Source organism: Branchiostoma belcheri, unplaced genomic scaffold (assembly GCF_001625305.1).
Source record: "Branchiostoma belcheri isolate BF01 breed outbred unplaced genomic scaffold, Haploidv18h27 scaffold7, whole genome shotgun sequence".
Lineage (NCBI taxonomy): Eukaryota > Metazoa > Chordata > Leptocardii > Amphioxiformes > Branchiostomatidae > Branchiostoma > Branchiostoma belcheri.
In genome coordinates this window covers 3,487,344-3,500,574 of record NW_017804353.1, presented here as the reverse complement: position 1 = coordinate 3,500,574, position 13,231 = coordinate 3,487,344, and the positions used below count along the sequence as shown (strand labels likewise).

General features: G+C 39.3%; 1 protein-coding gene across 1 annotated transcript in view; it reads right to left on the bottom strand.

Moving 5' to 3' along the window:
* The window catches only part of LOC109484366, a 58,546-nt gene that overhangs the window by 37,537 nt on the left and 7,778 nt on the right, over positions 1-13,231 (bottom strand). Inside the window, exons 9-30 of the mRNA XM_019787618.1 lie at positions 12,929-13,129; positions 12,445-12,521; positions 11,980-12,116; positions 11,225-11,364; positions 10,834-10,944; positions 10,334-10,486; positions 9,863-9,940; positions 9,155-9,344; positions 8,663-8,811; positions 8,087-8,209; positions 7,392-7,526; positions 6,655-6,865; positions 6,067-6,212; positions 5,117-5,239; positions 4,714-4,848; positions 4,142-4,346; positions 3,771-3,916; positions 3,028-3,147; positions 2,597-2,734; positions 1,897-2,092; positions 1,237-1,382; positions 525-647 (exon numbers count right to left, since the gene is read on the bottom strand). Of these exons, the coding sequence (XP_019643177.1) occupies positions 525-647; positions 1,237-1,382; positions 1,897-2,092; positions 2,597-2,734; positions 3,028-3,147; positions 3,771-3,916; positions 4,142-4,346; positions 4,714-4,848; positions 5,117-5,239; positions 6,067-6,212; positions 6,655-6,865; positions 7,392-7,526; positions 8,087-8,209; positions 8,663-8,811; positions 9,155-9,344; positions 9,863-9,940; positions 10,334-10,486; positions 10,834-10,944; positions 11,225-11,364; positions 11,980-12,116; positions 12,445-12,521; positions 12,929-13,129 (3,183 nt within the window). The remainder of the gene's footprint in view (positions 1-524; positions 648-1,236; positions 1,383-1,896; positions 2,093-2,596; positions 2,735-3,027; positions 3,148-3,770; positions 3,917-4,141; positions 4,347-4,713; positions 4,849-5,116; positions 5,240-6,066; positions 6,213-6,654; positions 6,866-7,391; positions 7,527-8,086; positions 8,210-8,662; positions 8,812-9,154; positions 9,345-9,862; positions 9,941-10,333; positions 10,487-10,833; positions 10,945-11,224; positions 11,365-11,979; positions 12,117-12,444; positions 12,522-12,928; positions 13,130-13,231) is intronic.

Sequence of the window (13,231 nt, the reverse complement as noted above, 5' to 3'; positions counted from 1 at the left end):
TGCACAATGCATCCATGAAATTTCTGGAATTCCATTCCTCTTGTTTTTTGTGTTTAGGGTTGCTTTTCTTCAATGGAAAATTGTAAGACATGGGACAAACAAAAATATGATACCCTTCTATTGTGAAGAGAGTTATGTTCAGTCTTGAGAGTTACATAATGAAAGTTTATTGCAAATACATGCCCGAGGGATAATTGCAGGTACAAACGGCATGTTTAAAAAAAAAAGAAAGAAAAAACAATGGTATGAGAGAGTATGTCTAACATTATACAGTAACTACATTCTACAACACCCTGTCACACGAAGTAAGAATAAGCTAACACCCCCTACTCATTGTAGGAGTATAGAACATGCACATTCAGAAGCAAGCCACCAACAGGACCTGACATCTGAGATTCCACCTCTTTGCCATCTGGACTGCATTGAGCATACACGCTTTGTACCCTTAGCTACTAACCATAGAATAAAACCATGGAAATGCAATGAATCTGTCGTATCCTGACGTACAAAGCAACACACCCCACCTTTCTACTGTTGGGTGCAGGAGGCACTCCGTCCTGCAGTTTCCTCGGGAAGGGGACACAGAATTCAAAGACATCGTGGCAGATCCCAGCAGCCCTGTCAGCTTGTGATGTCCTTGCTATGTACTGAACATTGAGAATAGCAATGGAAAATGGTTCAGAGAACTTAATTCTCAAAAAGCTGACAGTATAACAAACACACAAATTCATACACTTTTCTATCATAATGATTTTGGTATTTGGTACATGTACTTAGATCTGCACTTTACAATGAAGTCAAAAAGATTTACATTATAATTCTATTTGACCATCCAGGGATCCATCTTTGGTTTGTTTGGAGGACTCTGGAGAAAGAAGACGGAGTGCATGTTTGCTGCTTACTAAATTGACATTCCTCATAAACAAACAAAGAAAGTTTGTAACACTAGAGAAGTAACATTTGCAAAGCAAATGCATAATGTTTACCTTCGGACATGGTCTGCTCTGTTAATTCTTACTCAAACACATTCACATACATGTACTACTAGTTTATGGTGACAGGAACAGAGCAGACCATGAAATTGCAATATTATGTAACCCAACACCAGTCACCATGGTGACAGATGTCAACAAACCATGTTATTGGTCAGGTCAGAGGCCACTGTTTGGAGAAGAAGAAAAGGAAGAAACTGAGCAAAAACAAAATGTTTTCCTTCGGTAAACATAATAAACTTACAGTGGTGATTCCAGGCAGGATGATTTCAGCTGTTATTCCTGCTTCGTTGTTCCCTTCGAAGTAACTCCTGACGGCGCGGAAAGTGTACGGATCCAGTTCAGGATGGCCACAGTTGTACACCTTACTCTGATAACACACCCAGTTCTCTGAAAATGTAGAAAACACAATGACTTTTCACTATACATAAAACGTCACTTAGTGCTAATGTCTCCTTCTTACAGGTGTATTAGCAAAGCTACATCATTCTCTAGCCTGGTTATCAGACCTATGATCCCGAGTCCTACATCCTCCACAAAATGTGGAGAGGATGTAGGACTTGGGAGCCACAATGGGTCTGGTAACCAGGCTATCATTCTCATGTACAATGTACCATCTGTAACATGAATTCTGGTAAGCCATTCCACCCTCACATCCCTATTTTGTATTTCTCTGTATGTATACTAGTTAATTTCTTTCTTTTTCATTTCTTTTTCTTTGTGTGATTTTTGACCATCTATACTACTGTGTCAAACACATCAATGAGCATTCCTATTGTAATACTACATGTATTTTCAATAAAAGAGAAAATATCATTACAATATTATAGATTGTTGTATATGTTGGATATTTTTTGCCATTAGGTAATTCCTGAGCTTAGAAGGAGCAGGGATTTTGACTAACTGGCAGTGAACTTGTGCGTTTGATAGTCTCCAATAACTTCGGGTACGTAGCAGTTTTCGCCTGGACAGTCCTCCGGGAAAGCTGTCAGCCCCTTGCCAACTCCGTCAGTCCAGTCAGGATCAGCATATCCGGTAAAGAACACCTGGTAGTCCCTGTCTTCTGGTAGCTTAGTATAGCTGTACCACAAATCTACACTCTGTAGGATATAGAGCATTTTATGAGGTTAATTGTTGTGTCTGCCGCCATATTGATATCTCTATTTAAATTTCAGCGAATCATGGTTCAAGTAGTTTCAAAGGCTTGAAGATTTTCTGACACTCTCAAATAAAATGTAACCAAGTGCCACACCAAAGACTATGTACAGCTCAAAGAAGAGAAAACCAGAAGAATAAAACATGGAAGTCAGTACCTGCTTGCTAAATTGATGGAGAGTCCAAGACTTTTGCATAATAAAGTGATAATCTAAATGTAATAAACTGTTCTGCTTGTTATGTCAATGAAGGTTAGACATCCAGGTTATATGATATGCCAAAAAAACAGTTACTCAAGCAACTGGATATGATTTTGGAAACAGTCAGACGTTTCGGACCATTTCCAAAATCATATCCAGTTGCTTGAGTAACTGCTTTTTGGTGTTCTGCTTGTTCTTGCTTGAAAAGGTTCATAAGAAGAAGAAGATTTTGTTGATGAATGATCTAACCGAGTCATAGTTGAGCCCGTGTGAATCCAGGCCCTCGCGTGTCTGATTGAAGGAATCATTGATGGCGTCTATGGTCTTCAATCCCTTCTTCTTGGTCACAAGTGTCTGTAGGCCACCTTTCCTCTTCTTGATGTAAAGCTATATCACAAAGAAAAGAATAGGTTGTAAAGACTACAAAGACCGACATTTGCTTGGGAGCAAATACAGCATATTTCAGTCTATCTCCCTCCCACGCAAAAGTGGACTATTCCAAACTTACCCCAGTAATAAATGAATTATAATTATATTATAGTTACTGTAGCTTTGTAATTGAGAACAAAGATGCAAGGTCCTGGAGAAGACTAAGGAAAGAAATTCAACTTAACGATTGACTGTTGCATCATCACATCTATCTGAAAAGCATGAAGAAGTCATTTTTACACAATACCCACCCGATCATCTGTTGGTGCTGGTGGTTCTTTCTTCTGGTACTCCCTCGGCAGGGGAATGCAGAGTTCCAGCATATCGTTGCAGGTTGAATCCATATCAGTCTCGTTTGTATATGTTATATACTGCAGGAAACCCAAAAAAATGAAAATGAAGAGGATTGGTTATACACAGGCAACATACAGCTGTATTACCCAAAGTATCAGCCCAACAAACATGCCCCTCCTTAATTTCTGTATCAAGTGACACGTAGGGCAGCACCCATCTACGTTTCAATTGTCCGGGCCACACACAGCAATGAAAACACTAACAGCAGGGGTGCGTCCACTGGTAGTGGTGTGTGTTGACCTCCCATATTCTTTCCCAAATGCGGAGTGCTATGCAGAGAAAGCAGCATGTACCATTTTTAAAGCTCACAACCTACCAAATACAAGGCGAGCACTCTACCCACTTGGCCATTGCACCGGTTACTTAAACATGTATTTTGTTTAAATTTAAATCTAATCTGCGCCCAAGCAGTCATCATCATCATCATTCATTCAAAGTTTGATCTCCAGAACTGCTTGTCATTCATTGCTGAAATAAGTTCCAGGCCCTCCAAGCCTGTTTCAGTTTCTATAGGTTTCCTAAGTGTTATGTTTGGACGTCCAATCCTTCTCTTAGTGTCAGTGTTCCAGAGTAGAAGCCTACTGGCTGGTTCTTTGGTACGTACAATGCCTAAGCAGTAGTGTTACATAGTCATACATACAGCGGTGATGGCAGGGCTGATGACCTCTGCCTTCAGTCCTGCTGTGTTGCTGCCGGAAAAGTACTTCCTGACGACATCGTACATCCCTTCCTCAGAACCCCAGGATGTGCAGTCGGTAACATTCTTCTTGTAACAAACCCAGTTTTCTGGAAAACAAAATAACACAGCTCTGTCTGAAGAAACAAGACTCAACTTTAGCAACTGCTCGTGACCCGCAATCATTTTTAAACTAAGTAAGATACGTAGTTAATTCAGAGGAAACAAATAAAAGGAAAGCAAACAGATTTTTAGAAGCTGCCAAGAAAAAAATCTACTGTTTGATGGTTTGAAAAGTTAGAAAACTACATTGAAACAAGTCAGAAGAAACTTACTAGCATCAATCTTGTGTTCAATCAGACCATCATGTTCTCCGATAGTTGTTGGGAGGAAGCAGTTATCATTTGGACAGTCATCGGGGAATGTGGGAGCTTCGTTGGCGAGTCCATCGCCCCATGGGGGCATGGCAAAACCAGCAAACAACACTCCAAAATCACCGGCTTCAGCAAGGCCACCATACCCATAGTAAACATGGACACTCTGAAACATAAACCATCACGTATTTGGTCATGCCATTATACCTTTCCTTGGTGCTGATTGGCTATCTCTTAAAGCCTCCAACTGTGCTGATTGGTTATCATTAATCCTTCTTTGGCAATGATTGGCTAACATGGGAGTGTCTCTTTATCTCTCCTTGGTGCTGATTGGCCATCCAATTCATTATCAGTAGTGTTGATTGGCTATCGTGTCAATTACCTATCCCAATCATTCCTCCTACGTGCTGATTGGCTATCCCATTCTTTGCTGATGCTTATTGGTTATTTCATCATCTAAATAAGATTAACTGGAGTTTCAAGACTGAAGACAGTACCCATGCAGAGGCAAATATTATTTACAAACTTCTTACCTGGTCATATCCAAGTCCCTCCAAATCGATGCTAGTGCGTACCCTCTCGATTGCTGCTGCATACGTTTCTGCGTGTCTGAAACCCATCTTCCTTGTCACGAACGTCTGCAGGGTTGCTCCTTTCTTGATGTAAACCTTGGAAGTATGGAAAGATAGGCATCATTCCCTTTAATAGGCAAACATGAAACTTGGAAGGTGGTGAACCCAAGATAGATTGTGAAAAATACAATTATGTTGATATTGTCTGTGTTTGTGTGTTTGTGTGTGTGTGTGTGTGTGTGTGTGTGTGTATGTGTGTGTGTGTGTGTGTGTGCGTGCATGCGTGTGTGTGTGTGCTTGTATGTCTCACATTCAAGCAGGACAGTCTACAAGAAAGTCTACCTCAAACAAGGAGCTTGCTTACATTATCTTCAGTGGGAGCTGGGATTCCTTTCTCCATGAAGTCCCTCGGAACAGGCACGCAAAATTCGTAGAAGTCCCTGCATTTTCCCGCAGCAATTTCAGCCTTATCCGTTCTGTAAGTCCACTGCAAAAAATTATTTAAAACAGTACTAAGTCTTTATCTATTTGTTTTACCATGACAGGTAGTACACTTCCATTCAGGGAGACCACACAAGAAGAAAACTTAACTTAGCAAATAACAGAAAACAATGTTCTTTCTAGGGGGCCTGCATGCCCTTTTTCGTAAGGTGTAATCAGGCCTTTTTAGTCTTCAGAATCCGTAGGCAGCCTTCCAAAAAATCAACGTAATTTGTAATAGTACATTAGCTGTAAAGCATAAAGTCATAATCAGCTCTGAGACTTTAACGTAATTCGTAATCGGCAGCGAAAACCCCCATGCAGGCCCTCTTCTTTCAAGCTTCAGTTGCTACAGAATACATTGCATCACAGCAGATGTTATCAAATACAATCATGATTTTGCAGTGAAGCCCTGTACAATGTAAAATTTATAAGGCCACACCAATTTAATTTCTTGGTTAACGGATTTTTCTAGAAAAATAATGGAGCGGGCGGGCGAAAAAAATAAAAATAAAAACAGGCCTAGTCATCCTATTATGGCCCAAAATGGTACGATAGGAGTCATGAAGTCAACACACCAGGCTGGTTGAGCCTGGTTCAAAATTTAAACAATGAATTTTGAACTTTTAATGATACCACTGCATTGAAAGACGGAATGACTGTAACAAGTAGTAAGAAAAGGACTGTTTTCAACTGTTCAGGGCAAAATATAAGCATTTTGCAGTTGATTCTTAATTTTTATTTTTATTTGCAAATCGGAAAAAAATGAAGCGGCGAATCCGTTAACCAAGAAATTAAATTGGTGTGGCCTAAAGTTGCAAAACAAATCCTTACGCTGAAGATACTGGGCTGTATTATGCCTGCAGTTGCTTCTGCTTCATTTTTGCCCTCAAAGTAACCCCGGACTGCTGAGAAAATAGGGGCGGTGATCTGTGGGTTGGCACAGTCTTCTATTTCACCCTTTCCACAAATAAAGTTTCCTAGAACAGAAAAGGAAAGAAAGACAACATTTGAGAAACAAAGTTAACGTATTCACACAAGTCATAAATGAAAGCTATTACTGAATGTATGTACAAATGTAGTAAAGGACTTGAAATTAAAACTCTTGACAAAAGTAATGAAGGATTTACTCAATGGTTTCAAAGATCTTTTTCTTGCAAAAACTAAATGTAAATAGTTAATACTAACTCATTTAAAAAGGATACATGTTATGGCTTGACTTACCCTAGGCAACTGTGTTATCATGTACTAAATGATTGTAATAAAATGACCAATATGTTGGATCATTTGGCTCTTAAAGTATGGTACAAATAGACGGGATCTCATTCTTGAAGAATTCAAAGGCCATATCATTAAGGAATCACAAAGGGGACAAAGTATAGAATATCAGTTTAGCACAGTCAGATTCAGTACAAAGCTTACCGAGGGAGAACTTGTGCTCCAGGAATCCCTGATGTTCACCGATCTTCTCTGGGATGAAACACGTGCCATTTGGACACTCGGGAGGGAACATGTTCACAATGTCAGGCATTCCGAGACCATCGCCCCAAGGTGCCATGGCATAGCCAGCGTAGAAGTTCTGATGTTCCTCATCCTCATTCCATCCGTGGTAGGTGTAAACCACATCTACGGACTAAATGGCAGGAAAACAACAAGTCAAGATCTGCATAGCACAGTTTTTATCCCATCTGTTTTCTGTTCTCTTAACCTGTCACTTAGTATTGCATTGGTCATCCTCTAATATTAACATTACAAACTTACAACGAAGTAAATTTTTTGCCTGAGAAAATATTACTAGCATAGAGTGACAGGAGGTGATCAAGGACATAATATATGTAATGGTACTGATAGTCTAAGCATTATTTGCAAGAATAACAAACTACATGTAACAAGATGATACAACAAACACTTCATAGACGTATGTCTGATTGAGTTTTCAAATTCTTCTTGTTCTCTCTCCTCTCTCTCTTTCTATCCAGTTTAACGCCTTTCTTCGCCCGAAACGGGGGGTTAGACATATGCTTGCATCAAGTGTAAGTTTTTTTTTAAGCAAGATTTTTTACGGCTGGATGCCCTTCCTAACGCCAACCCAAACCCTAGTAGGGCCCAGGATCCCCCCAACTGTGGGAAGTTAATTTGTTAAGTGTAGTTTTTTGTACCTGATCATACAGCATGCCGTGTTTATCCAGGCTCAAACGAACATTCTTCAGGGCTTCATCGACAGCCCCTTGGGCGATGGGCCCATCCCTCTTCACCACATACGTCTGTAGACTCTGTCCCTTCTTAATCACCACCTACATGTACATGTAGCAAAAGTAAAAATGAGTATGGTCAATACATGCATAATATACAGCAGTTGTAGTCTGCACAAATGTGCTCTTATCTTACAATGTCAAACAGAAAGGTGTCATCCTGCACAGGAATGAAAAAATGCTATGAACCAACAGGCTATAAAATGGACTAACTGAAGATGATGCATAGCTGTCAGCAGTGGTAGAATTTTTTTTTCACTGTGCTGCAATATTTTGCAGATCATCAAAATTTTGTTCAGTCTGCAATTTGAAAATACTTTCTGCAAATACACACTTAAAAGTCTGGATCTAAACTCAAGGCGTATACAAAATTGCATATTTGCAAACATTTTACATGCAAAATTACTTGAATGTACATGTATATTGTAGAGTCGGTAATAAACACAAAAGCATTGAACCCTAGCCATAGCCTGATATTTGCAGTCTGCAAAATTGCAGGTTTTTCTTCTGCAATTGTATTGAAAGTGCAGGTGGGTATTTCTAACACTGCTGTCAGTAATGTGGAAGATGTCAGTTCACAATGAATTTGTGTATCAACCCACCGCATCATTGGTTGGTGCAGGAGGCTCTCCATCAGAGAAGCCCTTTGGTACAGGCATGCAGATCTCAAATGTGTCCTTACAGGTGCCGGCAGCTCTCTCATCGGGTGGTGTCTTTGTGGTGTGCTACAGTACAGAAAGGAGAAAGGAGAACAACATTTAAACTTTTTAGCATATTGTGTACATAACAACTGTGGTTCCAAGGGAAGAATTGAATAAAAAATAAAATGTCAACTGAGCTTGATTCAATGTTATGTCATAAGAAATTAGTAATACCTACATGTTTACTTGGTGTGGTACAAAAAAAGATTTGATTTATTAGACTGTATAAAGAGAATCAGCCAAGGCTGTCCAACTACATGTACAAAATGTAGCTGTATATAGAGTCTATCAAAAAGGGCTAGCCTTGAAGTTCATAACTTGACAATAAACAAATTAATATGATATGAGAACATTTACTATTCAGATGCAAGATGCAGATGCAAGTACTGCTTTTTCACCAACAAAAACCTTTTTTTTTTCTTTGGTACACTCAAACGTGGTACTTGCACTTGCTAAGCATTTTCATTGCCCACTTACGGTAGTGACAGCAGGGCTCATTTTCTGGTCGGCTTTAGTACCGGCCTCGTTGTTTCCATTGAAATAATCTGCAGTGGCTTTCAGCATGGAGCGAGAGACACTTGGGTGGCCACAGCTGTGCTCAGTGCTCTGGACACATGCCCAGTAGTCTGGAAGTAAGGAAAAGAGTACAATAAACAGTCAATTCTACAGTATTAGCAGTTCCCTCATATAGTAAAGTTGAATATTGTTCTTTTTTTCTGACATTGTGTCAAAGTCAAAGTGTCCACACTCAGTGAGATAGTGAGATACAATGTGAACAATTTGATCACAGTATCATGATAAAGTATAATATTCAAGGGATGCTAATAATGATACAGTCTAGTGCACAGACCTGAATGTAGCCATGTGTACAAATGTATGCTGGGTGATCCTAGACATTTTTTACAGTGGAACATGCCATCATCAAGCAAGAAAAGTAACAACAGATTCATGCTAGCAAACTGCACTGACCAACATGGAACTTGTGCTCGATGTATCCGGCATTTTCTCCCAGGATCTCTGGTACAAAGCAGTCATCCCCAGGACAACCCTCGGGGTACGTCCTGTCTTCCTCTTCCTCAGGCCAGTAGAACAGCGGCTTCAGTACATCTGGTACAGACGTGTCAAGGGCCTTCTGGAACTCGTGCAGCAGTGAATAACTCTGGGGAAAAGATAGAGAAAAACTATTAGATTCAGATTCTTTATTGACACAACAAAAAGTACAGGGACTTTTGTATTGGTCTTCTACAACTAAAGGTCTAACAAAGTTAAATACATGTATGGATAACTTCATCCTACGTACAGAATATATGATTGTATCTGTATCTGTATAGCCGGTATAACTGCCTTTTGGCGTAACACACCAGCTTATGTGGCAAATTATATACATAATATATATCAGTTGTATTAGTTAGAAGGCAGCAACTTAAGCAATGATTTTCATAGGATTCTGGAACAACTGAGAAAACTATGTCAGCTATATCATGGCACATTTATGCCTTCCTTACAAATGTACATGTAGATTAGTTGACGCATACTAGTAGCTATAGCGTAGGTAGCAACTATCAGAGTGGACGTAAACTAACCAGGGTGGTAACCATTGATCCAGCATAGCTAAGAACTGTCAGCTGGGTAAAACACCATACAGGTTGTGAGCTTATTTCCTGAATGTCTACTGACCTGTTTCAGCAACCAGATCTCCTTAAAGTGTTCCCCCTGGACATCACTGTCCAAGTCATAGTCAGCAACTCCACCAGTCTGGAGTGGAGAGGAGAGAGTAGATAGTTCGCCAGCAGCCGATGAAATGTTTTATAAATTTAAACAAATAATACAGATTTTACATCAGATACCAATTCTACTTTTTGTATATTCTGTAGCCTGTGTGTAGCCTACACACTAGGTTTTGTAATTGTAATCTAGCAGACTAAATGAAGTTATTCAGGTGGGCATGCTTAATAGAGCATTAAGCATAATGCATTTAAATCCACAAAGGTTGGCAAATACACTGTCAACTATGTCCAAAAACTGTCCTTGAAATCTGGTAAATACAGAATGCTATCTATTACATTCCTGTTGTTCATTACAATGAATAACTGAAACATTAGGTACTGTGAATAAGCTGTATATCAGAAAGTCAGAGAATTTCCTCACGTGGAAGAATTTGCCATCCAAATCCAAGTCTCTCATGGATAGAGTCATGTTGCGTGCTAGCTCCAGGAAACGTTCCCCAAACACGTCCTCTCCCGGCGGCACGTGGTACGGCAGCTGGTACGCCGCAAAGTCATCAGCCTTTATTACAATTATCTGGGGAAAAGGGGGAATTCGATCTTGAATTGTTTAGAAGAAATTGGAATTTATCTGAGTGTGTTTCTAGTTTTCTAGACTTTGTAGGAAATAAACTCTATCTGATAGTATGTTCAAATCTTTTCAGTGATTTTAACATAGAGATTGACTTTTAGACTGATAACCACTGTCTTGACATGTATCTATTGGGAATAGACTTATACAAGTCCTTGTAATTTACAATGTATAGAATATTGTCAGTAGCAAATCATAACAAAATACATTGTACAAAGTTTGGCAACAAATGACATGACCTATATGGGTTACATAACAAATATACATTTGTGAAACATGTACATGTAACATACTCTGTTATCAACAGGCTCTGGTGGATTTTCCAGGTGTTCTTCCGGTAAGAAGGCGACGGTGGTGTATGTAACGTCACATTCACTCATCTCGTGACCCAAGGTTCTGGGGTCCTGGGGAATACAAGTTGCACAAAAATGTTCACTGGTTGGAAAGTTGTGCATAACAAAAGAAACAAAACAAAACAAAACAATTTTTGATATCATTGAAACTATTTTAAGTATTATTAGTAAATTTATTGTATCATCTCTAGATGGTGCTATGATATCTTAATGATTCAGTAAAAAGTTGAGGATTTTTCAAGTAGAATTCTTATCTTTGAAATATTGTTGTCTATAAAGACTTAGCTAAAAGAAATAAATATCTGATATTATTACATAATCCAGGCCTTACCATGGTGAGAACTGGTTTGAGCATCTTAAAGGCGACTTCCTCTTTGTTGTAGCCGTTGATGTACTTCAGGATGATGCTCATGGCCTTCCTCTTGGCAGATTCTGCGGTGCAGTCCTTAATACTGACAAAGACTCCAGCAGCTGCCAATACATGAAGGAATAATCTTGGTAAGTGGTGACTTTGAATTGCGCCCAGCTCGAAATGTCATACAAAAATTATTATTTGAATGATTATGATATAGATATGTTAGGTTTTATTCGACATTAGGTTTTATTCAACACACTTATTTTATTGTTACTCTCTTCATGTAGTTTGCCATACAATGTACCATGTGCAATTGTCATGCAATAAAGTTCCTGTATTTACTACAAAATGTCATCATTGATACCTTACATGAAATTTAAGTTAACCTAAAAATTGCAAAAAAATATTTTGTGTTTTATCAAACTTTGCATTCTAAACTCAATGATAAAAATTCTTGTGTAGTACTTGATCAACGAAGACCTGAGAACACCGGACTTTAAATTTCGATGAAGGTACTATTCTGTTGAATATATCCTAATGATTGATACCCTTAACCCAGTGATGACATCAGAGAAGCCATGTGACAAGCTTCACTGGGTCAATCTACTGGGGAAGACCAGAGTGACTGGTCAAAAGCTCTAGGTAAGAGAACTTTTCGTGTTGGATTGAAAGTCTTAACTTTAAACATATCCTAATGATTGTACATGATGATTACATGACAGACAGGTTACCTTTGTTGTAAAAATTCTCATGGATTTTTCCATACTGCTCCACCCTCTCAGGAACCAGACAGTCGGAGTGATGATGGTTCTCATCGTCAGAATGATCGCAGTGATGTCCCACCTTCAGGGGTTCCACAGACTCAAGCCTGAAGGCAACAGGAGGAGTACACAGTATTAAAGTTTCCAACATTTCCAAAGAGTAACAATTTGTTAGTTTTTTTCTTCAGTCTTTTTTTTTCACATCAGAGAGTGTAATAGACATTAACAATACTGTCATTCAAACAGTGTTTATAAAGGTGTATGTACATGTAGTTGTACATTACAGTCATCGTGGTCTTACTGTTATTTACATGTAGGACTGGTAAGCCACAGCTGGACACACAGAACCTGACATGATGTCTTAGTCATCATCGAGAACGACAAAGAGCAACTGTCTTATCTGTCAGATTGAGTCAGTAATTATATGGTTTTTACCTGTCCTCTGGATGTCTGAAGTCTACAATGGGGTCACCTTCATACCAGCTGCAGCTTGGCTTCACATCAAACTTCACCTGGAAATGAGTGTACAAGGATCTAAATGGCATGTAACATAGAGATACATAGAGATCTTCGTTCAATTCAGTGAAAGCGCATTATGCATCTGGAGATGTTATCAAAGGCAAATGCTTATGTTCATGAGAACTGGCCTGACTGACTTTGATAATGAAGATGACAACTGGAAAGCCTTAACTAAAAGCATTAGAGTACTAGTGAGAAGGCAAGGCAGTTGAAATACCAGATCTAGTAAGCCAGTAACTGTAATTTTTGCTACATTTAAGAAATAAAAATAGATACAAAATTACACCCTAACACTTCTTTATGTCTCATGACTGTATTTCACCATCAAAATAGCTATTATTTAATTAATACTTCTTAACAAGGTTAACAAGGTTCCTTACTTGTGAACAAGGTTCCTTACCTCATTGAACCTGTCAAACAGTCGAGACTCGCCATAGAACTGATCAGTGACAAAGTTCCCAGCGCAGTGGTCCACACCGAACCTGTGTAGGTCGTTGTGAAGCCTCTTCGCCATGGTGAACAGAGTGTCGGCATCTGCGTACCCTGCCAGGCACTTGGCTGCCATCTTGTGGCTTTTCCACGACTGCTTGTGGACTGCCTCCTGTGTAAGAAGTCAAGGAAGAAAAGTCAAGGGAGAAATACCTGCCTTTGGATCAAAACATACACAAGGCAATCAGAGATGGCAGACTTCAGCCCCCCTTCG